The sequence below is a fragment of the Xylaria bambusicola genome (assembly GCF_022495145.1).
Source record: "Xylaria bambusicola strain CBS 139988 unplaced genomic scaffold F5B22scaffold_48, whole genome shotgun sequence".
Classification (NCBI taxonomy): domain Eukaryota; kingdom Fungi; phylum Ascomycota; class Sordariomycetes; order Xylariales; family Xylariaceae; genus Xylaria; species Xylaria bambusicola.
This window is the reverse complement of record NW_025953601.1, coordinates 45,155-72,016: the sequence shown is the minus strand read 5'-3', so window position 1 is coordinate 72,016 and position 26,862 is coordinate 45,155. Positions and strand designations below refer to the sequence as shown.

General features: G+C 48.9%; 7 protein-coding genes across 7 annotated transcripts; 3 read left to right on the top strand and 4 right to left on the bottom strand.

Moving 5' to 3' along the window:
• Positions 1-730: 730 nt before the first annotated feature.
• Positions 731-9,147, bottom strand: F5B22DRAFT_659218 (putative polyketide synthase; the record flags this gene model as incomplete). Its single annotated transcript, XM_047980185.1, has 10 exons — positions 731-1,615; positions 1,679-1,993; positions 2,056-2,224; positions 2,286-3,769; positions 3,819-6,886; positions 6,998-7,566; positions 7,667-7,875; positions 7,952-8,477; positions 8,538-9,009; positions 9,075-9,147. 10 exons carry the CDS (start codon positions 9,145-9,147, stop codon positions 731-733), a joined length of 7,770 nt encoding a protein of 2,589 aa, XP_047827416.1.
• Positions 9,148-10,715: 1,568 nt separating this feature from the next.
• Positions 10,716-12,453, bottom strand: F5B22DRAFT_659214 (putative O-methyltransferase). Its single transcript, XM_047980184.1, has 6 exons — positions 12,282-12,453; positions 11,743-12,218; positions 11,510-11,691; positions 11,346-11,458; positions 10,876-11,295; positions 10,716-10,812 (listed from the first exon to the last, which is right to left on the bottom strand). The coding sequence occupies exons 1-6, from the start codon at positions 12,300-12,302 to the stop codon at positions 10,753-10,755; spliced, it is 1,272 nt and encodes a 423-aa protein (XP_047827415.1). The 5' UTR covers positions 12,303-12,453; the 3' UTR covers positions 10,716-10,752.
• A 1,075-nt stretch (positions 12,454-13,528) lies between these two features.
• Positions 13,529-15,296, top strand: F5B22DRAFT_649940 (putative cytochrome P450; the record flags this gene model as incomplete). Its single annotated transcript, XM_047979239.1, has 4 exons — positions 13,529-13,891; positions 13,959-14,150; positions 14,208-14,811; positions 14,881-15,296. 4 exons carry the CDS (start codon positions 13,529-13,531, stop codon positions 15,294-15,296), a joined length of 1,575 nt encoding a protein of 524 aa, XP_047827414.1.
• A 437-nt stretch (positions 15,297-15,733) lies between these two features.
• Positions 15,734-18,218, bottom strand: F5B22DRAFT_397463 (GMC oxidoreductase). Its single transcript, XM_047971438.1, has 3 exons — positions 17,477-18,218; positions 15,948-17,412; positions 15,734-15,889 (listed from the first exon to the last, which is right to left on the bottom strand). Exons 1-3 carry the CDS (start codon positions 17,813-17,815, stop codon positions 15,843-15,845), a joined length of 1,851 nt encoding a protein of 616 aa, XP_047827413.1. The 5' UTR covers positions 17,816-18,218; the 3' UTR covers positions 15,734-15,842.
• Positions 18,219-19,510: 1,292 nt separating this feature from the next.
• Positions 19,511-20,491, top strand: F5B22DRAFT_649938 (putative short-chain dehydrogenase; the record flags this gene model as incomplete). Its single annotated transcript, XM_047979238.1, has 3 exons — positions 19,511-19,794; positions 19,849-20,125; positions 20,192-20,491. 3 exons carry the CDS (start codon positions 19,511-19,513, stop codon positions 20,489-20,491), a joined length of 861 nt encoding a protein of 286 aa, XP_047827412.1.
• Positions 20,492-20,933: 442 nt separating this feature from the next.
• Positions 20,934-22,323, bottom strand: F5B22DRAFT_659208 (putative alcohol dehydrogenase; the record flags this gene model as incomplete). The annotated part of the gene is made up of 3 exons (XM_047980183.1): positions 21,876-22,323; positions 21,673-21,802; positions 20,934-21,593 (listed from the first exon to the last, which is right to left on the bottom strand). The coding sequence occupies exons 1-3, from the start codon at positions 22,175-22,177 to the stop codon at positions 20,934-20,936; spliced, it is 1,092 nt and encodes a 363-aa protein (XP_047827411.1). The 5' UTR covers positions 22,178-22,323.
• Positions 22,324-22,957: 634 nt separating this feature from the next.
• F5B22DRAFT_620612 (putative monooxygenase) lies at positions 22,958-25,553 on the top strand. Its single transcript, XM_047975858.1, has 4 exons — positions 22,958-23,740; positions 23,791-24,169; positions 24,295-24,860; positions 24,947-25,553. Exons 1-4 carry the CDS (start codon positions 23,570-23,572, stop codon positions 25,502-25,504), a joined length of 1,674 nt encoding a protein of 557 aa, XP_047827410.1. The 5' UTR covers positions 22,958-23,569; the 3' UTR covers positions 25,505-25,553.
• Positions 25,554-26,862: the final 1,309 nt, after the last annotated feature.

Below are 26,862 nucleotides of genomic sequence, written 5' to 3'. Positions count from 1 at the left end.
CGCTGTACGGACCAGTACATGGAGGTATTGTCACAACAGTGCACAGCAAAGTAAGACATTTGGACTTTTTGTGATTGATTGGTTCTTTACATTGAATGCTGCTTTTGGTCATGTCTTAGCTCAGCGAATGAACAATAGCCTTGTTTAAGATACCCCAAAATGTATAGGTACTCACATATTCATAATCTCAAACTAGCTATGCTATAACCCCTTAGCTGTGTACCTTGAATGTTGACTCAAAAATCAAGGCGGATGCTACTACTATTTATAGCAGCAAACTTGGGACCCACTTTGCTTCTTCTTGTAAGACTCATACCGTCTGGTTTAGATTCACGGAGATCCATGTAGAGTTCAGTTAGATAGAGTCTCACATCTCAGAATTACTTTCTCTCATATGAGCAAAAAGCTGGAATCAAAGTGAAATATCAGGACTTGGGTAAATTACATGCACGAAAGCAGCTGTGGCGTATGTGGCTGTTGTGGCATAAGCGGAGGAGCGCTAAGTCTTCAAGAGGTTGCGACGAATCTGAGCTTTATTCCGAATCACCATCAAACGTCCCTAAACCACTTGCTAATCTACACAAGTCAACCTGTTTACCTATTTTGCAAGTATTTTCAGCTACACGACTTTAATTAATTCTTGTCCTCCAGACTGATAATGGCTGCCCACCTGAATGAGGTGAATTGCGATTGCATTATCCCTTGCACCACCAACAGCGTCAGCATTCCACTATGACTCAATACCTGCTGCTCCCTTTATCAGATCATCAATTCTGGTGCTCTTGTTCAGCAGTTGGAGCATTGTGAGCTCCAGCCCGAACGTCTTGATAAGCCAATTCCTCAACTCGCCTGCCACCAGGCTATCGACGCCGTATCGTGACACTGGCTTGTCAGCATCAACATCATCTGCCTCGATGCCAAGAAGGTCTGCTAGGCGTGTGGTCACGGCTGCTCGGGCGATGTCTAATTTCTCGGCGGATGATGATGCATTCTGAAGCTGCAAAGCCACTGAAGAACCAGCAGCAGATGAGCCCGCACTAGCAGACTTGAGAGCTTGCGCACGATCCGAAATTCCTTGTCGGACTGCCTGGAACCGCGTACGATTGTACCAAACAAGGTCTTCAACTCGCCCATTGTCGAGGTATGATACGAAACGGCCTGGCTCCAGGCCCGTTACCACTTGGGCTTTGCTGCTGGGGTCTAGCTTGGCGAGCGAGAAGTCGTCTGCTGGGGAGGAGTGCGAATCGCACAGTGCGCCCTCAAACAGTTGGAGAAATTCGGTCTCCGACACGCCGTAGGTTGCATTGCGCTGAAGCATCTGCTGGAACCCGGTAGAGGTACTGACAGACCCAACCTCGAGAATCAAACCAAGACCTATGGACGTGGCTGGCAGAGACTGCGCCTGGCGGAATTTGGCGAACGCATCTTGAAAGGCATTGGCTGCTGTGTATGCGCCCTGACTTGGTGTGCCCACTGTTCCCACGATGGAGGATGTCATAATGAAAAAGTCGAGCGGCAGCCTCTCTGTGACATGGTGAAGATTCACAGTGCCCGCGACTTTGGGTGCCAGCACACGCTGAATCTGATTCCAGGTCGCATTACTGAAAAGTGCATCCTGTGTTCAACATTGTCAGCGAACGCAAGTCTTTGCCTGTCTGACTCTGATTAATCCACTTACACCTTCTACCATAGCCGCATGAATCACGCCTTTGATGTTCCGCGATTTGGAGATATTTCCTATTGCGGTGATCAATGCCTTCCGGTCAGTCACGTCACAACTTATCACCTCAGGCTCGGCACCCGCGGCGAGGAGCTCTTGAACCGTTCTGACTGCTTCAGGCTTGCTTATGCCTGACCGAGATATAAACACAAGGTGCCGAGCGCCGCGCTCGACCATCCACGCAGCCAGACTGCGCCCGAGGCCACCAAGCGCTCCAACTAACAAATAGGCCGCGTCTGGATCAAATGTAGCTCGAGGTGCCGAACGAGCGATCTGCCGTTGATTAGTCGTTATGTCCCTGTATTCGAAATGTCAAGTTGCACTGGATTGCTTACCTTCAAGCGTGTCTCTGGGTCACGGAAGGTAATGACAAACTTGCCACTGTGTAACCCCTTCGAGAAGGTATTCAGGGCGCCCTCTAGTTGAGAGATATCATAGGTGGTCAAATGTTCAATTGGACCAATCACTCTATACTCCAGAAGCTGTGTCATTTCCTCCATCAATCTGCGTCTTGTCAGTGCCCCGGCTCTACTTATCGTGATTAGTTGGCAGGGGTTGAATTTACCTGGCAATCAACTCAGGTCTCTGGCGGTAAACGAGGCCTAGGTCAAACGATGAGAAAGTCGCGTTGCGCTTGAAAACTTCAAGCCCGAGTCTACCGCCACCGAGAACATCTGTTCGGCCAACATCGATGAAGCGTCCAAGTGGCGCAATGCATCTCCACATCTCGTGCATCGAATCTCCGCCTGTGCTGCTCAGGATTACATCAAAGCCTCTCTGGCCCGTGGCCTGAAGCATCTCATCTACTGCACTCAGGTCTCGAGAATTGAAAATGCGGCCATCTGGTATTCCAAATTCCTCGATAAGCACCTTGCGCTTCCGAGGAGTACCTACAGTAGCATAGATCTCGGCCCCTAGGAGCAATGCTACTCGAATAGCTGCCATTCCAAGACCGCCGGTAGCAGATTGGATGAGAACCGACTCACCAGCGCTCAGGCGAGCTAGATGATGGAATGCGTATATCGCTGTTAGGTACACGACCGGCATGGACGCCGCGCTTTCGAATGAGAGGCCCTCCGGGATTCGCGCGATTAGGGCAGCTGGAGATCGAAGGTAATTACCCATATTGCCTGGGATCATGCCGAAAACCCGATCGCCTATCTTGAAAGAATCGACACCCGAACCGACCCGTGTTACGATGCCCGCTCCTTCGGTACTCAGCTTGTCAAGATCAAATTTCGCGGTCGCTACAGCGAGGTCCTTCATGTTGAGTCCGATAGCCTCGGTCTTTATCTCGATCGCGTTATTGTCCAATGGATCCTTAAAGCTTGGGTCGGTGCTGAAGTATAGCGATGAGAGCAATCCAGGCTGTCGATACCTTGCCATAAGGGGCCCATACTGGCTCATGGGGAGCTCCTCGATTTCACTCTGATGCCCGTTGCGCAAGTTAAATTGTTCGTTCAATGTCGCCTCAGGGAATAACCGTTCAATATAGAAGATACCTCCTCGGAGCACAGATTCAAGGTCCACCGCCTCGGATACAGGCGATGCTTGCAATTCGCCTAGCTTGTGAAGAATGAGTTCGGCAGCTCTTGAGTGTGGAGTATACTCCCTGTGATCCAACTCGATGAACGCGTACTTGGATAAGACGTTCTCCGTAGCGATAGATCGCAACACGCCCTTCATGATGGCTGATTCGCCATGGATACTCAAGTCAGATGCCACCCACACCATCTCTGACACCTGCGAAACAACGGCCTGTAATGCTTCGAAATACGCCTCGTCACGGCAAGTAAGGATGGAACCGTCGGCGTCAATCAAGCTGATGATAGAGGAACCCTTAGGAATCATAGCTCCAGAGAACATCTCAACGGAGATAATATTAACGCCAACATCTTTCAAGATCCCAGTTACTGCTTCGGCTAACAGAGGCAATGAATCCCTATAGACAAGATATACATCCTTGGATGATTGCTTCGAAGCAACTTCTGCTTTAGTATCAATGGCTTTCGACAGCATCGCTGTGGTCATGTGTTGATTTCTTGTGTACTGTGTTGAGTTAGCATAATGTGGGTGCGAAGTGTTGAGTGTAACTCACGTCTTGAAGAGAAAGATCGACACCTGAAAACCCACACTGTTGTAGGGTTCTCTCCCACCTACATTCCGGCGGACTTATGGACTCTTGCTCCCATTTACCAGTTAGTGTACGGGAGAGAATTTCCGATGTCAAGGTCGGGCTCATGGTTTCAAGCAAAACAGCCGATCCGGAGGGTCTGAGTAGAGCTTTCATGTGTTTCAAGGCTGTCGCGGGGCTTTGAAGTTCGCTCAAGCTTGTAGCAATCACCAAGTCGAAAGACTGACCTTCGAAGCCCTGAGAAATAGGATCTTGGAGGATATCAAGTGTTTGGAATGTCAGCGCGCCTTGGCCTGAGAATCGCGCCTGTGCTTCTGGAATCGACCAGCTCGCGTGGTCGGTGAAGACGTAGTCTTGGAGTCTCTTTGGTGCTGACTTTGACGCCAACGTGTCCAACACCGCCGAAGTCAAGCCCCCTGTGCCCGCACCAACTTCCAAAATCCTCATGCGAGGGTTTTTATGCGCCAACAGATCTACTATGTGTTGGACCTGGGAGTACCCTCCTTGGAGAGTAATCCCCGACGAGAACAAATCAGTCATTAGGTTGTCTTCCATCAATAGCTTTACACTGTTGGTGTCTCCCTTCAAGACGCTGCCTAGATTATCATGCAGCGCTGAAAGACACCTGGCCTCAGGAATATGTTTCATCGTCATGGATAGTCTCTGGATCTCCGCTAATCTTTCTGTCTTGCTGAGATGCTGGGTGGGATGAGTGTTGCTGGAATCATTCCACGATCTTACCCATTCCGCGAACGCATCGTGATTCTGTGTTTTGCCATCACCAATCACTTCACTTCGGAGTGTTTCTCCGATACTTGCAAGAACATGTGCTGACAGAGTCTCCAGCGCGACAATAACAGATTGGTCGATCTCCTTAGCTGGAAACATATCCCTCGTGATGGAAGGTGTTAACGTGTCAACGTCGGGTCTCGATACCGGACGCCAGTATGGTTCACGTACAGCACTTGATGCGCTTTCGTCTTCTATGCCCTCATACGTGACGCACTTTAACTCCCCTATGTCAAGAAGCGGGGATCCTGAAAAGCTGTAGAGCTGAGCCTGAGAGTACATGCTTCGAAGGCCAAGTATCTGCCCACTCGCTATACCTAGACCCTGAGGTTGGTTACCTTCTGGTACCCATACCGTGACATCGTCGGCAAATATGGGCACAAATGCTTTCTCAAAGCTCTCGACCTGACCTGCGTGGCACGATATCAAGGCAAGCTGTATCATCGTGTCTAAAGTCCCAGGGTGAATAGGGTAGCATGACTCATTCTTGAGGTTGGCCGTAGGGCTGAGGGCGACTTTGGCGCTCGCAGTGTTTGTTCCACGATAAGCCTTGAGTTCCGATAACCCCTCGAATGCTGGACCATAGCCCAGTCCAGCCTCCCAGAACCTTTTATACCAGCGCGACATGTCGAGTGATCTAGAGCGGGGGTCCGGCCGCAGTTGACGGTCCCTGTCGATCGTGGTCTCTGCGGTGGTCACTGATATGATACCAGTGCAGTGTTGAGTCCACGTGTCGGAGTTGGGCAGTATTGAACCGATGGTGAACTTGTACCATTGTGACATGACAGCTGCGTTGTTCAGAGGCAATCGTTCCATGTCCAGCACTATCTCAACACCGAGTTCGGTATCCTCCACGCGCAGCGCCGAGTTAATTGCGACCTGGCGGAGTTTGTAAGACGTGATACGTTCGGCTTCCTCGGCCTCGTGGTGCAGCTGGCTGATGGCCTCAATAGCCATCGTGAGATACGCTGCTCCCGGCAATACGGCATGTGGAAGCAACTTGTGGTCTTCCAGCCACGGGACATCCTTCAAGCGAAGGACATTTCTCCATTGTGGATGTGTTCTAGATCCGCCAGGAATCCGAGCGCCGAGCAAGTCGTGTGAAAGGTGCTTTCTCAGGCGATATTCTCTGTTAAACCGATTCTCATAATGCACAGGCTGGTCCGGGTACGAGTACTTGTACTGAGGGAGATCGATGCAGGTAAAGCCGTGACTGAGTGACACCATTCCATTCTCCAACTTTTCGTTGGCATTGACTGCCACAAGGTCGATCGGTGCATTGTTGACGAAGAGATTGCCAGCAAGGGTCAGCATGCTTTGGACGTCATGCTCACCCCGACGAAGTGATCCTAAACAGGGAGGAACTTTGACACCGTGACCTTCCAGTGTACTGCGTAGCTGCTTTACCGGGCCGCTTAGTGCAGGATGAGGTCCAATCTCAATCAGAAGATCCACCGGCTCGCTTGTTACCATTTTCTCGACCGCAGGAGAGAAGAGTACGGGGGACTCGAGGTTACGTCTCCAGTAGGCAGGGGATACGTCTATTTCTTCCTTCAGCGTCACTGACGAGAACCACCTCACTTGGGAGTTTCGAGGTTCATTTGCGATGAGCACTCCGACATCATCAAGACCCTCTGTTGCTTGGTCCTCGTATGGCGGCCCTAGGGCCGCCATATGATGAGAATGATATGCGTTGTCACCTGTCTTGAGCACGCGGGCAAAAATACCGCCTTCGGTCATTGTTTTACTCAGCTTCGTGATGGCCCCTGGTTCGCCAGATAGCGTGACACTATTGGGCGAGTTCACAGCAGCGATCTTGACGTCGCTCCCTATTCCTTCTAGGTAGGGTCGGGTCTCAGCTTCTCCAATACCAACAGCCATCATAAGCCCCTTGCGTTGATTGGTGATGACTACCTGACCGCGGAAGTAAGCTAGAACGATAGCCTCACTCGCTTTCAGACGTCCTGCCGTGTAAGCCGCAGCTATTTCACCCGAGGAATGCCCGACTGTCGCTACAGGTTCGATTCCCCATTGTCTTAACAGAGTCACCAAGCCTATTTGTAGAGCTGTACAAATAGTTTGCGAGAAGGCTGGGTTGTGGATCTGGCTTGTGGCTGCAGGCTCCAAGAGCGCTTCTTCAATCGACCAGCTAGGCCTAAGGTGCTTTAACTTGCCGAGCACACTGTCCAGGTATCTGATTGTTCGTCGAAATACCGCGTACTCATGAATTAATTCAGCGCCCACTATCGTGATTTTGTCAGCGATGCAACACTATTAAACAAAAGGCAAATCCCAAATGCGATCCTGAGATCCTGGACTTCTCGCCGGCGGGGAACAGGGGATCGTTTACATACTTTGTGGCCACTGGGCTCCTTGCCCAGTAAACACGAATCCGATTCGCCTCGATGGAGTACTTGGTGCCTTTCCGGAGACAACCGAGTCCGAGTCCAACTCTTCTCTCAGTGCGCTTGAGTCTGCGATCGCGAATGCGCGGCGGGCAAATGTTGACTTTCGACAGCCGAGGGTGTAGACTAGATCTGCTAGATCGTATTTGCCTAAACACTTCGCAACTGTTGCCATATTCTCCTTCAAGGCACGCTCATCATGCGCAGAGAATGGTAGCAAGATGTGCTGCCGAACCCCCGCGTCTTGAATCTGAGAGACTTTAATTCGCTGAGGCGACCAGCACAACTTATCTTCATTTTGACCGTTTCCATTGGTGTGACCATTCCCGTTGGTATTACCGTTGCCACTGGTATAGCCGTTCCCGTTGCTATGACCATTGCCGTTGGTATAGTGCCCATTCCCGTTGGCAATTCCAATCTGGTTGTACGACAAAGGGAGGCCGTGAAGTTTATATCCAGGAAGAACCACACTCGGGTGATCTAGGATTGCATGGGCATTTGCGCCGCCGTATCCGAAGCTATAACATTGTCAGCTATATATCCCACGCTTACCACGCGATTTTCATGGGAAAGGCTATTTAGCAATGAATGCGAAGTGGATCAAAGAAGTCTGCTTACCTGTTAATGCTAACTCGACGCAGACGATTACTGGGCCAAGGAGTCATCCCCGTCACCACTTTGACCCTCGCCGTCTCGAAATCAATCGCAGGGTTGAACTCCTTGATCCTAACAGTTGCCGGGATCTCCCCATGCTCCATCGCCAGGATAGCTTTCATGACCTGCGACATCGCACTCGCGGCTTCGCTGTGTCCTAGGTTTGGTTTGATCTAAACAGCGATTCAGCCAGATCAGCCGTAGAACTAAATACGAGAGTGCCCGGGGCTAATGTTAGGAATAACTTACTGATCCGATCAAGAGTGGATCGTCTTTTCGTCCCGGAGAGAAAACGCGTCCGATGGCTGAGACTTCGATAGGGTCTCCTACCGGTGTGCCCGTTCCATGTGCTTCAGTGTAACCGGTCAGATCCGGGTTGAGACCGCCAGCAGCCTTGTAAGCTTGTCTAATAACGGCTTCCTGGCCGTCAGGACTTGGGTGGGAGATACCGCCTGTCTTTCCATTGGCGTTGAATGATGTGCCACGCACTACTGCGCGAATGGGGTCGCCACTATCTACGGCATCAGAGAGTCTCTTGAGATAAATGGCTCCAAAACCCTCTGCTCGTGAGTAACCGTCTGCTGCGATGTCAAAAGTGTGACAGCGAGATGTTGGTGACACCGCTCCGAGTTTCGTTGTGAATAACTGATTATCTGGGCCAAGTATGACATTGGCACCAGCGACTATGGCTGCGTCGCAATCCCCATTGCGAATAGATGTCACAGCCAAGTGTAGAGCATACATGGATGCTGAGCAAGCTGTGTCGACCATTAGACTATGTGCAGGACAGTATTAGCAGACCATATCTTCACTCAGTTGTTCGACAGAAACTGACCTTGGCCCCGTGAGATTAAATACATAGTTAAGACGATTGCTCAATATCGTGGGGCCGCCGCCGGTAACCACGTAAGGTAATGTATGATCTGGATCTCGATACTGCATCATCTGATGTTCGTTGTTGAAATTTCCAACAAACACGCCCGTTCTCGAGCCAAAGAACTTCTCGAACGGCACCCCGGCGCTTTCTACGGCTTCATAAGTGACTTCAACTAGCTTGCGCTGGCTTGGATCTAGGGCCATAGCTTCTGTCGCCGTGATGCCGAAGAAACTATGATCGAAATCTCTTGTATCCTCCTGCAGTAAATGACCGCCCCTGGTATACATACTTCCTGGGCGTTGACCATCGGGATGGTAGAAGCCATCCACATTGATGCGGTCTTTAGGGAATTCGGACCACCCGTCTCGTTCTTCTTTGAGCAAGTCCCATAATTGAGAAGGATTTCGGACGCCACCTGGCCACCGACATCCTTCACCAGATCATCAGCATATTCCATCAAAGGGGTAAATTGAGAGGGAAGAGAGTTGTAATTACCCATTCCTACGATAGCAATTGGTTCCGGACATGAAGAAAGAGGGGGTTCTGCTGTTGATGATGAATATGCCATGTTTCAAGATAGAAAATAGGTCATATGTTGAAAGGCTTCTTAAATAGTTGAGATGATATTTCAAAATGAAATCGTTCTCTGTCGGCGGGTTGAACCTTTGTGAAAAGAAGGATAGAAGAAATTTTGTTAACTGTTCTATCTCGTGGTCAGCAACATTTCGGCAGAGGGTCTTGATATATATGAAAAGAGTTTAACAATATGACTGCCTAGGTATCTTCTATGGTTGTCTTGATGCCTGCGGCCACAAAGATTGGCAAGTAGTAAGTCGCAGATCTAGATCGTCCGTTCTGACAGTGTTCCCTCATACCCCTCAAGTGCGCGTCATTGGTACACGAGGCTTACATACTTACCGAGGCACGCTGTTGATCAAGCACTTCATGCTACTTCTTGTCATCGTGCTGTACACTTGTGAATCAGATTTGAGCCAGACCCGCAAGTATTATTCTAACCGAGTCAACGAATGATCAACAAGTGGTTGATATGTCATACGAATCTGGGAATGTGTCTCTAGTGTCAGCATTGCAGAACCTCGGAACGCCTGTGTATCAGTACATGTCTCTAATCTGAGTCCTCAAAAACTGATCATCCATATCGCACACCGAGATGTTTCTGCGTTCTAGTAGCAGGTCTATAGGGTTTACTCTATCCACGCCCCCCTTGGTGTTTCAAGGATGGACATTACATGTTGTTTCCTATCAAAGGATTCATGCAGGCAACTGTTGCTTATGCTTGATGCTTCGTCTTATGATGTAACAATGAACATACAGGGCAAGAATACGCGTTATCTGCAAAGGTTTCAGGCATTGCTTGACCTATGTGCCGAAGGGATCCGAGTACCGGAGACATGTGGATAGGGTTCAAACATATGATATCCGATTGGACATTGCTGAATTGCTGATTAAAGCTTCACTTCCGTTAAGCCAAATGATCTTCTTCTTGAATACAAATAACTAGTCATTTTATGCAGTCCGTAGCACTGATAAGCGGATATAGACCAATAAACAACGGGAATAGTTCATGTGGCAACATCACAAAAGCCAGCCTCTGCAGCCATCTTAACTAGAATAAGCGAAATTATAGTTCATCAGTCTTAATATTCTGTGAGTAACTTGAATCTCGCCAAACCATATTGACCGTAGATTGTCAGGCAAATTCTGATGCTACGCAACGAATTTGCCACTACAACGCTCTGCTTCACTTCGTGATAATAGTGAATACGAGAATCTAACAGATTCCAACTGGCGGAGCCATGACTGTAAACGGAACTAGGTGATTTTTGTTCGTGAGAGACTATCCTCAAGAGTAGCCAACAGTCAAGAATCATGGTTCTAGGCGTAGTTGAGTGCCACTTAAGTTCATTCTATCTTAATAGTTTGATGATTCGGTCATCCGTTCCACTCGAAAATTCAGTAAGAGCTAGGAACGAAACGTGTTCATAATCTGAACAGGCTTTGAGAATTATTCGTGAGCTGCTTCAAGATTTGTAAAAAGCTCCTCTAGACCTTGTGATAATAGATTAATTCATCTCTACCCTATTTGACTTTCAAATCATGCGTCTTATATCAGATCTCTGCTCCTTATATCCAGGAAATTCTAGCTTCGGCCTCAATGCTTCAGTTGTACCTCGATCAAACCCATGACTCCTTTCCCATGGACCTTCACAACCTATGACAACGCCCACGTTAGTGCTGTATTCTCAAATTGATCGTAAAATGTTTCTAGACTTGCCTCAAATCGCGGATCCGCTTGTTTTAGAATAGTTTCAAACTCAAGTAAAGTTCGTTGCTTGGCTGCATATCCATTCAGCATGTGAATGTCAATCTGTCGTAAGTGATGCTCTTCGACTTTGGCCTCGACGTTAGGCGGAGGGAGGAGCATATCATTAATTAACAGATTCGGCCTTTGAGAGCCTCTCTCCATTGCGGGAACGAATGACTTGAAAATCTTCACACAGACATCGTCTGGATAATTGTGAATTACCTGACGGAGGAAGAATAGCCCAGCATCAGTGACAGGCTGGGGGTCGTAAAAGCTGTATTCCATGAAGGAAACTCGATCTTGAACCTGGGGGTAGTCTACGCGCTTCGGACCCTGTTCAAGCATCACAGTGTTGACGTCTTGAACAAGAAAGCTCAGATTCGGGAATTCCTGCATATTGTGTTAGGTCGGTTGAAATAGCACTCTTCACCTAGACTTACAGCTGCTAGATAGATAGAGACATGTCCGCTTCCGCCTCCAACATCGACAACCTTCGTTTTCCCAAGTTGAGCCCAAGGGAACCGGCTGCGCAACTCAGTGGTGTCTCGGTTCACTATTTCTATTAGTTCTCGTAATAGACGCTCATGGGAAGAAGACGGCATACTTTGAACATATCCTGCCATTGCTGAAGCGAATCGTGCCCCGCGCTCGGGGTTCTCGGCGTACCATGTATATGGTGAAGTGCCAAACCTTAGGTTGAACGCACTATCCTTTGCTTCGGATGTGTACGGCGCTTTTTGGATTGAGCTTGCTGTGAGTGAAGATGCTTCAAACATCTCGTCCGCCCTGGTATGGTAAGTATTTAGAGTACATATTCCGCTGATTCAGCTAACTTACTCGAAAGCAAAACATTGCTCAATATCCTTGTTCTTAGCAATGTAGGCTGATAAAGAAGTGTGCTCAAACCTGTCGTCTTCAAGTTCTTGGAAGCACCGCTGTGTGGTCAAGAACTTCATGACGCGCCGAAGTCGGTCTTCGTCCATACCTGCGACAGAGGCCATCTCTTTAACAGAAATAGACTTGCCTAGAGGTACGGTGGTGAAGAATTTGAATCGTAGTGCAACTTGCCAAGCGGCCAGATCATGGTGGCAGCAGCAAAACGTGCGAATCCATGACAAGGGCCCCTTAGCGAGAAGCGTGAGATCCTGAGTAGCTTGAGTCAAGTTGGTGCAGATAGCATCGTACTCGTCGTTCTCTGGATGAGGAGGAGAGGAAGCAGTAAAATTTGGTTCGTCCAAACCATTCTCCTCGAGATAGCGGACAAGTTTTTCAGCTTGTCTAAGAGCCTGACGAGCAGTGTCGAGGACCAAAGACTACAGTTGAAGAGGGCATTCGTCAGCACTAACATGAGTGAAATGAAAAGACAGTGATCTTACTGAACGCTTCGTGACAGCCATGATAGCTCAGAAGAGAATACTCGATGTGATGTGGTATGATGAGCGATAGTGTTCAGTATGACTTTGAGCCAATTCGGTTCGAAACTACACGGCCAACTACATAACTTAGGAGGGACTGGCCTTATAAAGTAGAGCCTATGTTGAACTAAGAGTTGCCTCAAGTCGCCCTTCGCAACTTCTCCTAATACATCGCCCAACGCGTATACAGAAACGATGATCACCTTGATTCACCCGCATGCCGACTCCGGGCGTGTGCGAGTGGTCATTCAGCTTACTAGAATGCCAATCTCATCGGACCGCGAATGGACTTGAGGATTGACATACTTCTAACGCACCTTATCATCCGATTGATAACTAATACATAAAACTACTTCAAGTTACGTTGGCGATCGTGTTGTCACGAATCGATCGAAGACATGCTATAGTAATCGGGTTTTCGGTGGGTGTGAGAGACATGGCTGAGACACTTGTGGCGAATTCCCATGTGTGTCGCAGTTCATAGGAATGTAAGCTTCATTGATGTCATGTTACCAGAGCCGACCCTCTTCGCTCTCCGAAATATGTGAATTGATCATAGCATACTTTGAAAAAGGATAATGTCCTACAGTACCTTCTACGCAGGAGACGATCAGGACGTTTATTCGTGATAAGCTTAATTTGATCGTCAGCCAACCCGGCAGGACCCGTCATTACGCGGCTCAAGGAATCGTCCATACACACCCTCCTCGGGCGATGCAATCTAATGCAGGACTGAATAGTACGTGTAAAAAGTAGTGGGGTGAATTCAGGGGCGGGGTTGATTCCATGTTGTTACCCCTGTCACTGGTAGCTTGGGTAGCATTGTATGCACATGCAGCTGCAGCTGGGCTCAATTGGGGAATATTCTGGCAACTCAGCTAAGCCGATATACTACGGGCGTGGCGTTAACAGATGGTAGATCACCTTGTCGACTCGGGAAAGCCTCAGTATTGCTCACACATCTTCATGGTCTACAATGGGATTTGATGGTCATAGTTGGACATACATCTGTTTACTAGGGCTTTGGCATTGGGGAACACAAAGAGTTTATTGCGGAAAGCTGTAGTTGGTGCTCGAAATAATGATATAAGCGCCGTTTTGAAATTTGGGTCAGCATCACTAAGTTCGTCTAACTGACAGTAATTTCAATTGACACAATATCATCACGAAGACCGCCTTTTTCCTGATTCTAGTCCTCTCAAGCTAAGATGAATACTACTCTGAATGAAGGTCTACTGAGTCTGCCTCACGGTAGTTCCAATGCTATTCTGCTCGGAATCGCTATAGCGGCTTTAACTGTCGTGTTGCAGCTATACGATTCAAATGCGAAGAGCAAGTACCCTCTGGTAGGAGCTGATCTGAAGAACTACTTCTTTCGGGCGATACGTCCGCGCCAACACTGGTTCAAACATGGCCCAGAAATCATCCATAGCTCATTCAAGAAGTTTCCAAATACCATCTTCACTTTGCCATCTCTTGATCGCACCTCTATCGTCCTGCCACCACGATTTCTGCCAGAAATCAAAGAGCTTCCGGGCACTGTTGGCAGCAACTCCCATGCCACCTCAGATGTAAGCATGATGATGAAATCGACCTCAATCGAATGAAGTGTATGTTGACACGTCGTTCTTGTTAAAGTTCTTCATCGGGAATTGGACTACGCTAGATTATGACATCTTTGCTCATGCTACGATCGATGCTATCAAGGCGCAGTATATCGCCAGGATTGGCCAGCAAATTGGACCTGCCTCGAATGAGGCTTCATATGCGTTTATTAAGCATTTCGGCCGATATCAAGGCAAGTCTTTCTGCATTGTCGAGAATGAAATGGTGCCAGAGAAATACCACTAACACCTGTTACAAGACTGGACTCCTATCGCGGCGCAGCCTAAGATCTTAGAGCTCGTTACACAGATGGTGGCTCGAACTATTGTTGGACCTGATATCTGTCGTGACCCAGAATGGGTTCCAGCTGTGATTGGATATGCACAGAACGTCTTCATGGGAGCAGTCACTTTGAAACTAGTACCCAAGATAGCATGGCCGCTCGTGTCCCTCTTCACACCCCATACGTACCGCATTCATCGATGCCGCCGCACAATCAGACGGCTCGTCCGCCCAGTGATCGAACAGACACTAGCATGGCGCCACGAACATCCGCAGCTATGGGCGGCCAAGGTCAAGAACGAGGAGATGACAACCTTGGAATGGCTCATTGAGACCTCGAAGCCCGGAGAGACCAACGTGCCGCAGATGGCACATCGGCTCACAGGTGTTAGCTTCGGTGCAGCCCACACCACTTCAAACACTATCACCAATGCCCTCATGGATCTGGCTAATGACTTTGAGCGATGGGCTCCTCCATTACGGGAGGAAATCGAGAGCATTGTGGGCCGTGATTCCTCACGTCTGACGAATGCGGATCTATCCAAGATGTGGAAACTCGACAGCTTTTTGAAAGAATCGCAGAGATTCCACCCACCCTCGAAACGTAGGTACACATGTTATGCCTTTTACAGCTGCCTAGACTCTAACGAAAAAGCTAACTCGGAGGTTACAGTGTCCGTTAACAGGAAGATGATGAAAGACCACACTCTATCCTCAGGGGAAGTGCTACCGAAGGACGCACACATCTCCTTCGCAGGCGTGCCCATGTCTCTCTCTGAACCCACCTTTGAGAACCCGGAAGCTTTCGATGGGTTCAGGTTTGAGCGACTGAGACGCAATAAGGAGACGGACCACAATGGCTTGCAGTTCACTTCGTCGTACTCCGGGAGTCTGCACTTCGGACACGGAAGATACATGTGTCCGGGAAGGTTTATGGGCAGTCTGATCAGCAAGCTGCTTATCATTGAATTCCTGCAGCGCTATGACCTGAAGTTGAGCGGGCAGCGCCGACCCGAGAATATCATGTTCTTTGATATGGATATTCCTGATCCTAAGTATGAGATCATGTTCCGGGATAGGACGGCATGAACTGAGATTTGTTTCTGCATGTGTATCTAGGTAGTTAGGATGTCTTCGGTCGGCAAAGCAAATAGAATGCTAAATCTTGGAGATACTTGAGGAAAGGGATGCGAGATACAAGGCACGGTTACTTAGGTAGTCTTTATCAGAATGAGAGCTGTCCAGTCTACCGTAATTAGAACACCCGTGTTCAAAAGTTTTTTCCATTTCGTTACTGAGCCAAAGTGATATAGTAGATTTGACGAAACTCACTGAAGACTACAAAATATCACATAAAAAGGGGGATGGCGAGGGCATAAGCGGGGTTGAGCTATGAGCAGGCCAGTCTTGGCATCTACATCAACGCACTAGTAGTGTGAGATCTTATGATAGACAGGATACACGCGCTATGAATGCGAACTTGGAAATGATTATTCATACGATCGATAGTGTAATTCGCAACTTGAGCGTTATACATTGTCAATTATAAGAGCTATAGATATTCAGGTAATTACGCAGGACTTGAAACTCTATGGCGTGCAAATTTATTTCTCGCCAACCCCCTGTGCATCACCCCTAACTTGAACCAGTAATATTGGCCGCAATCTTCTCTGCCAGAGCATCTATGAAGAACTGTCAGCATCATACAAACGAAATGGACTTGGATCTACAAGCACTTACACACAGTTCCCATCGGATGTCCCGCCGGCACGAACGGGAAGGCAGAGGCATCAACGACACGGAGACCTTTAACACCGTAGACTCTAGCCGCCGAGTCAACGACCGCCATGGTATCGTTCGGCAAGCCCATCGCACATGTGCACGAAGCGTGAAAAATGGTCTGAAAGCTCTGCTTAATAACCTGTTCGATCTCCGCGTCGGTGGACACCCCTAGCCCGGGAAACGCCTCTTCGTCATCGGCCCTGAAGGGACGAATGGCAGTAGAATTGAAGAACTCGCGCGCGCGCTTGAAGCCGGCAATGGCGACTTCGACATCTGCCGCGTCGGAGAAGTAATTGGGGTTGATGACGGGGAGGACGGCGTTGTCTGCCGAGGTGATGGTCACGTTGCCCCGCGATCGCGGCTGCGCGAGCGCTACTCCCATAGTAGCATACTGGGAACCGTCGCCCGGATCGCTGCCGCCGGAGATATTCTGGTAGCCGAGATAACCTGCGATGGCGAGGTATTCGATCTCGGGCCAATCTGCAGGATACTCGGCGAGAGAATCTAGAGTTTCGGCCGAGAAGGTGCTTCGGATGGACTCGGGAAACTTCTCCCATCCAAGAATGTCGTTGGAAGGATTGGTGAGTATTCCCGACGCGCTTTGTTCGAAGTCTTTGGCTGCTTTAGCTGCGTATTCCGGACTTGAGACGAGAGACGAGGTTGTTGTTCCGACTACTCTGTACGCTGGACCGAAATAGAGGTGGTCTTGCATGCCCTGGCCCACGCCGGGTCGGTTGGCGATGATTGGAATATCAAGCTTCTTCAAATTCTCTGCTGGACCTACGCCCGATACCATTAAAAGCTGGGGCGAAGCAAATACTCCTGCTGAGATGATGACTTCTTTGGAAGCAGTCAGTACGTAGCGGCTGCCTAGTGTATCGACTTCGACTCCGGTAGCTCTTTTTTCCTCATCGAACAAAATCTTCTTGGCTTGACTCAAGGTATAGACCGAATGGTTAGGGTAGTCTAAAGCCTTCCTCAGAAAGGAGGTTGCAGATGAATCTCGAGTCTGCGTCTTGGCGTCAATGGTAGACATGACGTAAGACTGCCCCAGAAGCGCACCACTCTGGAACCCTTCGATGGGTTTCATTCCCATCTCCGTGAGGCCGTCAGTGGCCCATGACGCGAAAGAGTTGGCGTAGTTTGAATATGTCACTGAAAGCGGTCCACTGCAATCACCCATGACGGAAGTGTCAAAAAGTGGTGTCGAGTTGGCGAAGCGGAGGTCACTTGGAGGAGTGAAGCATATGCTTTTTTGGTAATACGGAAGCATATTCTCCCACGTGTAACTATCGTCCGCCACGGCGTCGGCCCACATCTTGCAGGAGCCGACAGTTGGCCGCTGGTATATCATGTAGTTCCTGGCTGAGCAGCCGCCGAGGGTCTTGCCCCGTGCGTAATGCAGCTCTGTGTTAAGAGCATACTGCAAGAAGTGTTAGTTCATGCTGCTCAGGTTCCATGGCCGTAAGTTGATGCTTGATACGTACCGGTTGGGGCGTGGTGACATAGCCCCAGTCAATAAGTGGTTGCCAGTCATCTTTGGCTTTGGAGATCCACATGTTATCATAGCCTGGTACCTGGCTCAGATTCCCGTTGCCGAGCTCATAGAATGTGCCGGCCTCGACAACGGCGACACGGCCGCTCTGCTGTTCTGCAAGGCGTGTGGCTATGGTAAGGCCAGCGTTACCGCCTCCGACCACTATGTAGTCGAAAGTTGCATTCTTGCTGGGGATGCCAAAGGAGGAACCTAAGAGACGAGATGCTGCGGTGACAGACGCGAATCCGCAAGCGGCGGTTACATAACTGCAAACCGAACGAAGACACATTTTGACTATTTTAGTCGAATTACTTCATAGTCTTGGTAGGTGATCACTCCTACCTACCAGTTACTCCTCGAATTTATACGGCAACTTGGTCATCAATACCCAGCTCGGCTCAGGTTTTTTTTTCCTTTTAGCTCAACGCCTTTAGTATATGTCGCTGAGCGGTGTAAGCTGAGCCTCGGCCGAAGCCTCAAGTATTGGGCCCTGACCAAGAGGGCGATACTCATCCCGGACGGTATTCCATGGTAGTAGGGCTCTAGGGGGATCTCCGTGACTCTTAGGGCCAAAGCAGCATCACAGGCTGCTACAATGTACACCGCGATACTTAGACATACCAGCTTGGCCTTCGTTCAAAGTCTATCAACCACCTTCGGTGTATACGTATGTAGAAGCTGGTAGCCAAGCGTACCGGCTGGGTATACGAGGCATTTGGAATAGACGGCGATCCGTGTCAGATGTCTATGAAGATCCGCTCATCTCCATCCCGAAGTGCAATTCGCTGCTCGATGTCGCAGATATGCCATCTTGTCTCCTGTTCCGCCCCTACGTTGTCGTGGTAAGGGGCTCTGCAGTGGGTACATGCACAACTGAAAGTCGGCACAGAATGTCGCGGGCACTAGCCGTAGCGTATGGGAGCGGTAGCTAGCCGGCGGACCCGGTCCGCGTGCGGGAGCGGGCTTAGTGTAAATGCATCCGAGCCACCCCTCCCGGCTCTGCCCGGCAGTGCGATCGTGGTCTAGCTCTGATCATGCATGTTCGCTCTCCGAACAGCAGCAAGGCGGCAGTGATAATCGTTTGTGAGACAACTATCTAAGGTGTGGCACACGTATAGCGTATATGTGTAGTACCTATGCAAGTTGTAGGGGCATATTTCCGTCGCGGGCCTGGCGGACAGAGAACGGTGCAGTCAGACACCCGTCCGTCAGGATGGACCCCTCGGACCATTTTGAATCCGACAATCAACGTGTTACTTACCTGTGTGGGTAGAACACTATGTAAGTGGCGTACCAACTTGTCGGGAAACTTGCTGGGATCGGCAACATCCGTTTATCCGATTTGTGGGCGACGTGGTTGATCATGTATTTATCACTATATTGGAATTCGTGCGCATGAATATGGGCAGCTAATGAAATCACGATGCCAGTGTTGCAGCCATAGCTCTATACTATTATCTATCTACACCACATAGCTACGCGTAATACGCTTACAGCTCGCCTTCAAGCTGTTTTACCTTAGTTTATGTGACAATGTCGTACCGGTATATCTATTACTACAATCAAAGAGATGTACCAGTACCTGGTGGCATGAAAAAGGGGGGCTGAGGTAAGAATGACAACATTTTGGCTGTTGGCGAGGACAGTAAGGACAATACCCCGCCACCCCACTGCGTCTGCATTGCGAGCAGGGATCTGTACCAAGGCCAGACAAGGCACCGGCCACGAGCAGTCGGTGTTACCCATTTATCACCGATTGAGACAACATATCACAAGTTGTAGGTATTGTCTTTTGTTGTCTCTTAAACGAAAGAGAGATTTCTCACAAGTCGTCAGGATCTTCTCATCTTCTCCCTTCCTCTTACCTCTGTACCTTGCTCCCCATTTCCCAACGCCTATTCTTTACCCTCCAGTCAACTCTGACCCCTTATTGCTCACAACACCACTTATTTCTACTTCTATCAAGGGGGAAAAAAGCACAATCATGTCGTCCCCAGTCTGGCTTATTACTGGAGCTTCCAATGGGCTGGGTCTCGCCTTGTGTCTTCGCGTTCTTCGCGGTGGCCATCAACTCGTCGCATCCGTGCGCAGCAAAGCCAAGTCTGCCGATGCTGTCCAGAAGATTGAACAGGCAGGAGGTTCGGTCATTGAGCTTGATATGACTGAGTCCCAGACTAGCATTGCGTCCAAGATAAAGGCCGTCGGTCACATTGATTATCTTGTCAACAACGCTGGGTACTCTATCCTAGGTGCTTGCGAGGATATCAGGTAAGCATGAGCTCGGTTTTGATGTGACATAGGTTAGCTAAGCTTGTGAAAAAGTGAGAAAGACGCAACTCTCCAGATCAACACCAACTTCTTCGGCCCCTTGTACACAACACAAGCGGCCCTCCCGGTGATGCGGGCTCAGCGCTCTGGCACCATCGTCATGGTCTCAAGCGGTGCGGCTCGAGATCCTCTGCCTTCATGCTCTTTATACAGTGCTTCTAAAGCTGCTCTCGAGGCTGCATCCGAAGCGCTCGCGCACGAGGTGGCACCTCACAATATCCGTGTGCTAATTGTCGAGTTTGGAAACTTCCGCACCAACTTTGTTAGCGCTGTAAGTCTGCCAGGAACCCTGTCTAGTATCATATGGTATGCACCCCACTGACTCTCTACGATGCAGCTATCCGACGCCAGCGGGGACGCTGACAAGGTGTCACCCCACTATGACAACCCGGTGGGCGCGGTGATGCGGAAGTTCTTGAGCATCCACGGGAAGCAGATGGGAGACCCTGAGAGGGGTGTAGACCGTGTCTTTGAGGCCGTCACGGGAGAAGGGATGGCTGGTCAAGTTACGGGCAAGGTGTCAAGGCTTGTTCTCGGAAAAGACTGCTACGACCGGATGAAGAAGGCTAGTGAGAAGTCACTGGTCGAGTTAAGCTTGCAGGAAGAGATTGCCAAGAGCACAGCATTTCCTGAGTAAATCCGATCCATGATGCCATATACCTCCATTTCAATAGCTTAGAACAGTCGTAAAAAGAATATAATTCTCTACATCAGTCAATTTACATAATATTCCAATGAGCTATTGATATTGAGTAGCCCTACTACACTTCCCGGACGCCACCGTAAGCAACAGCACTACGCAATCGCAATAGGGACCACGACGAATAGAGAAGAGAAATGCTCAAGGGCACGCAACAAGACCTTCGGGCATATCAGCTTAGGCTTACGCAACCAGGCAATTGTAGGTTATCTGCCCTAACGCAGTTGAGTAAAACGAAGTCTAAACAGCCTGCGTGTCACTTGCCAGCCAAACTAGCATTGAGAAAAATCCCATGCACAAGAGAATTGCATGCCATGCTTTCGACGTAATCAACCCAATTCAATATTTCGAGGTACAATCTACACTATCATATAATGATTTAGATAGTATAAACTAATTTCTCCCCGCTAACCTTCCCAAGTTTCATCTCCTCAAGGCCTTTCAAAACCCCTTCTAACCCAGCCCCAGTCCTATTCATCACAGCGCGAGGCGGTTTAATAGCACCGCTCTCGAGCAACGGCTGCGTGAGCTCCAGAAACCACTGGTAGTACTTCATCTCCTCCACATCCGGCGTCACCGGCGTCTGGCCGAACCAGAAATAGTCCTCGCCCTGTGTGTCGTACCCGCGCATGAAGGGCTGGCCCTGCACCATGGGATTCGTCTTGGTTAGTAGCTCGTAGTCCGCCGGCATGATGGTGCCGTATACCCCGGCCTCGGCGTCAGACATGGCTGCGGCGCAGATGCCCGCACCATCGCCGGTGCAGTCCCAGGAATACGCCAGCCGGTTTTGTGTAAATGCTTTTATGTCCGCGGCGCAGGTGGGCGACTTGTAGTCGAATGCCGCGTCGGCCCCGAAGGATTTGACTAGATCGAAGTTGTGCGATGAGCATGTCGTGAGGACTTGGAAACCTGAGAGCTTCGCGAATTGGATCGCGACCATGCCTGTCGCTGTGCTTCCGCCGTATATCAAGATGGGAATTGGCGCCTTGCTTGGCTCCGACGGGGGCGGGAGATTAAGCCGCATGTACATCCCCTGTCCCTGTGAGGTTGCGTCAGACGAGCAATTGTGTTGGAAGAGATCCAAAAAGAGAACAGCATGGAACTTCATCTTATCTTACCACTGTCATGATGGCTGTGCCTAGCGTCGCGGCTTCTTCAAATGTTAGATTGTCTGGCATTTTCCTCTGCACAGAAGCTTTCGCAATCGCATATTCGGCAAATGCACCAGACTCGTGATTCGCTCGGTTTCTATTTGAAGCGCGTCAGTTTCTTTCACAAGAAGATAAACAGACGGTGATGGTACAGGGTAGTATCTACTCACGAGCCATGCACCCAACCCGTTATGCGGTCTCCGATCTCGAAATTTGTGACCTTGCTTCCAATCTGCTCCACGACACCGGCATAGTCGCATCCCACTCTGCACCCAACATCGGTACCGCCTAACGCTACGTGCTTCCAGTCTGTCGGGTTGAGCGCGACAGCCTTCACCTTGACAAGGACCCAGTCGTCACGCACGATGGGCATAAAGACGTCTTCGACGCTGGCTTTTCCTAGAGACGTTACGACGACAGCTTTGGTCGTTGCTGCGCCGTGGCCAGCTGACACCGCCCTTGTTGTTGCCATATTTCATTTATTTCTGTGATAGGTGATTGCTTTCCACAGCTTGAACTTTGAGATTAGAATAACTTGATCCTCATGAAGGCTTGAGATTTCTTTGCAGACGTCGGTATCTAATCAGACTTCGCAACTGGCTTGTCGCTATCACATGCCCAGGTCCGTGATCTTCTTGGCATGGACGTCGTGGCCTCCCAGACAGAGCTGCTTACTCCGCCGTGATCGTGTTTTGAGCTGATAGTTAATCGGCTATGATTTTGGCATGTATGTGACGCCATTGCCATATGAGACTTGTCGTTCAGAGTATGGTGCAATTTTTTCAAATTTGTCATCAATTCAGACATCGTGACTGAACCCGAAGGGCGCGTAAGCAAGAGGCCAATGGCAAATCTACGAATTGCTGCATTTCCCATTATCAATACACGAAATTCAGAGGTACCAGTACTTCAGGCTCAAGACACAAATCACTTCCATTTCGAGTTCATGTATAGGTACACACGAGGCTCTACTTCTGTAGTTTCTTTTTGGTCGAAGTGAAGCCTACGTCGCCATGCGACTTGGCGCGCGATGTAGGTACTGTGCATACAAACAAGCTTTTGTGAGAGATCGACAGGGTAGGCTCGTGGGGAAAAAGATGGAGGGGTGGGGAGGGGGTGAATCTAAGAGAATAAACAAGTATGCCACTAATGCATGCATGCAGATGAATGTTGTAAGAGGCGTTCTTAACGAGAGATACCGGTAATTGTACGCGTAAACATCGACATCTGAAATTTCCATTTACATATCCATCTACAGATCCGTTTACCTCATTCAAATTCAGTATAGCACTGATGTACCCCGCTACATCCTATTTTGACCATTCCCAAAGCCGATCTGCGTTAGCTGAGGAACCCTGCAGTTGTTCTGCAGGCTTGTTTTGTGTTGCATTGCATCGTGTGGCTTGAAGGATGAATTCTATAAACGTATAGGATTCCCTTCTTAATACCTAAGATCAGACTAAGGTCAGAAGGTCAATCAACCCGAAGATCACCATGCCACGATTCACATAGAATTCGGATCGAATTTAAACCGATCTTACCTTTGACGATTCAAGGGTGACCGAGCAGATCAGCCGGATATATCCGGTTCACCTCGAAGTGATACGTCATTACATCACGGGTTTTACAAGGCTACAGAGGCGATGTTCGTCTTACTATGGTATCGGCTGAGTCTGGCAGCCGATGAAGAGGATCAAGACGGCCCGAGGGATAGTTAGACAAATCCGTGCAACTGTACTTCGCCCATGTCAACAATGGGCGAAATTTGACGTTACTTTACTCCTCTTCACACGCTGGAGGCTCTTCAAATCCCATACTGACACGAGCTTAAGTTTCATATTGTATGTTCTAAAGTGAGAAAGCCATGGCGGAACTAGACACAGACGTTCTCATTATAGGGGCTGGCATGTCTGGCCTGGGCTTTGCTGTTCAACTTATTCGCACGTACGGGACACGAAACTTTGAAATCATCGAGAAAGCTGACCACATTGGGGGCACATGGTGGGCGAACACCTATCCAGGCTGCGGAGTTGATGTATGACATCCTCCCTGAACCCTTGAGTAACTAGGACTGACACGTCGTAGGTTGTTGCACATTATTATTCATACTCCTTTGAGCTGAACCCCAACTGGTCGCGCAAGTATCCTTTGCAGCCAGAAATCCTTGCGTATTTCGAAAAGGTTGCTGCCAAATACGACATCGGCAAGCATACCAGATTTCGCTCAGTCGTACAGTCGGCTCGTTGGGAAAGCGCTTCGGGGACATGGCTAGTCTCTATCAAAGACTTAGCCACCCTGGAAACGTATAATCGCCGCTGCAAGATTCTTGTAACTGCTGTTGGTGTGCTCTCTGTACCCAATGATTGCCAAATACCCGGCGCTTCAAAGTTCAAGGGTCCGTTATTCCACACGGCAAGATGGGATCACTCCTTTAACTGGACAGATAAGGAATTGGTCGTAATCGGTGAGTGTTTCTCTACATTTATGCTGTAGCTAACATCCGAGGCCTTGTAAAAGATAAATGATGCATAATCGTTGTGTGAACAGTTTCGTTTGAGCTGTGTATCAGACAGCGTTGACACAATACAGGAAATGGCTGCAGTGCATCGCAAGCAGTGCCCGTCTTGAGCGAAGGTAAAAAGGCAGCAAAAAAGGTTACGCAGTTTGCTCGCCAGGCGCAGTGGGTATTTGAGCGACCCAATCCCACATATTCAACCTTTTTCAAGTGGACTATGCAATGGATTCCATTTGCTATGCGCATCTATCGTGGTATACACAACTACTACGCCGAGTACGACTTTCAGAGCTTCGACATTATTACCGGAGCAGGCATACGAAAGATGTACGCAGACTATCAGGGCGCTTACATCCGACGGGTTTCGCCAGAAAAGTATCAGAAGTTTCTTGTTCCTGATATAGAAGTTGGCTGTAAGCGTCGAGTAATGGATACTGACTACCTTGAGTGCCTGAATCGCGATAATGTGGAGCTTATCTATGAAGATTCTATTGAAGAAATCGTTGATAATGGCGTACGTACGAAATCTGGGAGAACTATCAAGGCAGATGGTATTATCCTTGCGAACGGGTTTCAAGTGGAAAAACCACTGGTTTCTCTCAACCTATATGGTGAAGACGGAGTTAGCGTGGCAGAACATGTAAGTCAAGCGTTAGGGGCGAAAACCTGTACCTGGGTAGATTAAGAAGATGAAGGACCACCTGCTAATATCCTTTTCATAATTAGTGGAATAAAGTGAGCGAGGGATCAGCATCGTCATATTTCGGCACATGCCTCTCTGGCTTCCCAAACATGTTCATCATGATGGGACCCAACACCGCTTCCGGTCATGGTTCAGTAACCTATACTACGGAATGCCAGATCAACTTCACTATGCGGGTTATCAAGCCCATTTTGAATGCTCTCAAGTCTCAACGATCCAGATACCTTCATGTTTTTGGGAAGAAAGCCGATGTTGTCCAAGTTAGGTCAGAGGCAGAGCAGACAGACATAGATACTGTCCAAGAGAAAGCCAAGAAACTAGTATGGTCGTCGGGCTGTTCCTCTTGGGCTTTGGACTCACAAGGAAGGAACACTACCATGTACCCAGACTTCCAGTACAGATATTGGCTTAGGAGTGTCTTCATTGCGTGGGAAGACTTTGAGCTCTCCAAGTCAACACGGCTCTCGGCTCCCTTGGTAACGAACTGGTCCAAGATAGGAAGTTGGTTGATTACAGCAGGAGCTGTTGCAGCTATTGCCGGACTCTTGCACCGAGCATGCACTGAAATCCATGTATACTGAGCTACATTCAAACGATGATTGTTGCTGAAATAAACAATAGAAGAGCTCCTTTGGTCATCATGCATACAATATCACTATATAAAGAGCGATTAAAACAAAGACCATGATTTCATACGACGATAGCTACGGATAAAGACCCATGGAATGAAAGTAATAAGAGAATGCTTTCGTGAAGAAGACTAGTCACAAAGCTATTGTTTAATAATAATTGCATTTAAGGTGGAGAGCAAACCGCGATAGTCCCGATCAACTTTTAGCACTCGACTATTAACCTTACTTCAAGATCACGACATACAATATACCCAATCCAATCATGAATAATAACACCAAGCTAAACGAGTCTACTGGGATGCATGCACCCCGTTGGCTTTATCTTCCCGGCGGCTGTATTCTCGAGCTAGATGGGATTGGCCAACCATCCGCTCCCAAGATCCAACACACACTTAGAGGGATGTGTTTCTGCCACAACGAGCATGAGATTATAGTTAAATATCTGATTATGTGGCAATATAAGTACTCTGAAGAATTGGGTCTTGATAAGATTGTCGCTACGAAGATGGTGTGTCACCTAGTTAAACAGTGGCAGCTGCAAGTCCCGCCATGGTTGGAAAGCAACGTACAACAGTGGAAAGACCTACTTGAGAGTCAGCCGGCAAAATAAGTAGATTGATTCTAACAGATTGATGGATGGCAGATATTAGAGTTTAAATCGCCGAATACATTACTATATATGAAAATTGCCTGTCTCCTTTTAGAGTATACAATCAATTGTCAGCCTGAGCAAAGTGGAAGTCTCTACAGTAGCAACGCATCCAATTTATAGAACGATAATTGCTAAACCTCACCAAAATTGAACTTCCACAGAACTTTCAAATTGTCAATTAGTTTCACTTATAGCAACGATTGTTGAAGTATCGGCATGGAAGACCCCAAGACTGGGGTTTCCTCATGTTACCCACCTGAACTAAACCATACTAATTGAGTAGCATGGGTATACAGCACAGCTTATTCCTACTAATAACAAAATCGTTTACTACTAAATACGAAGCGGGACCATAGAGAATTCACGGAGCGCTATGAACCTTACTGTGAATGTCCCACTTGAAGCAGGCTGCACAAGCCACTAATGTAGGACTCCCCAAAGACCCCAACTCCAACTGGCCGTTGCTGGCATTGGGAAGTAAAAAAGAATAACCGAACAAGGTGCGCCAGGGGAAATGCGACGTAACTGACCATTTGGTAAGACTAAAGGATTATATGGCGTGTTACAGGGGGGGGGGGGGGGGGGGGGGGGGGGGGGGGGGGGGGCGGGGCGGGGGGGGGGGGGCGGGGCAGATGCAGAGTAGGGGGGGGATGGT

Excerpts from the sequence above, each read along its gene's own strand:
- F5B22DRAFT_659214 (XM_047980184.1), bottom strand. The coding sequence starts at position 12,302 with ATGGCTGTCACGAAGCGTTCA. Across the intron at positions 11,296-11,345 it reads TCTCTATCTATCTAGCAGCT|GAATTCCCGAATCTGAGCTT; the intron begins GTAAGTCTAGGT and ends CACAATATGCAG. Across the intron at positions 10,813-10,875 it reads AAGCGGATCCGCGATTTGAG|GTTGTGAAGGTCCATGGGAA; the intron begins GCAAGTCTAGAA and ends GCGTTGTCATAG.
- F5B22DRAFT_397463 (XM_047971438.1), bottom strand. The coding sequence starts at position 17,815 with ATGTGTCTTCGTTCGGTTTGCAGTTATGTAACCGCCGCTTGCGGATTC. Across the intron at positions 17,413-17,476 it reads ATGTCACCACGCCCCAACCG|TATGCTCTTAACACAGAGCT; the intron begins GTACGTATCAAG and ends CACTTCTTGCAG. Across the intron at positions 15,890-15,947 it reads ACATCCGATGGGAACTGTGT|ATGCTCTGGCAGAGAAGATT; the intron begins GTAAGTGCTTGT and ends AGTTCTTCATAG.
- F5B22DRAFT_620612 (XM_047975858.1), top strand. The coding sequence starts at position 23,570 with ATGGCGGAACTAGACACAGACGTTCTCATTATAGGGGCTGGCATGTCT. Across the intron at positions 24,170-24,294 it reads TAAGGAATTGGTCGTAATCG|GAAATGGCTGCAGTGCATCG; the intron begins GTGAGTGTTTCT and ends GACACAATACAG. Across the intron at positions 24,861-24,946 it reads GAGTTAGCGTGGCAGAACAT|TGGAATAAAGTGAGCGAGGG; the intron begins GTAAGTCAAGCG and ends TTTCATAATTAG.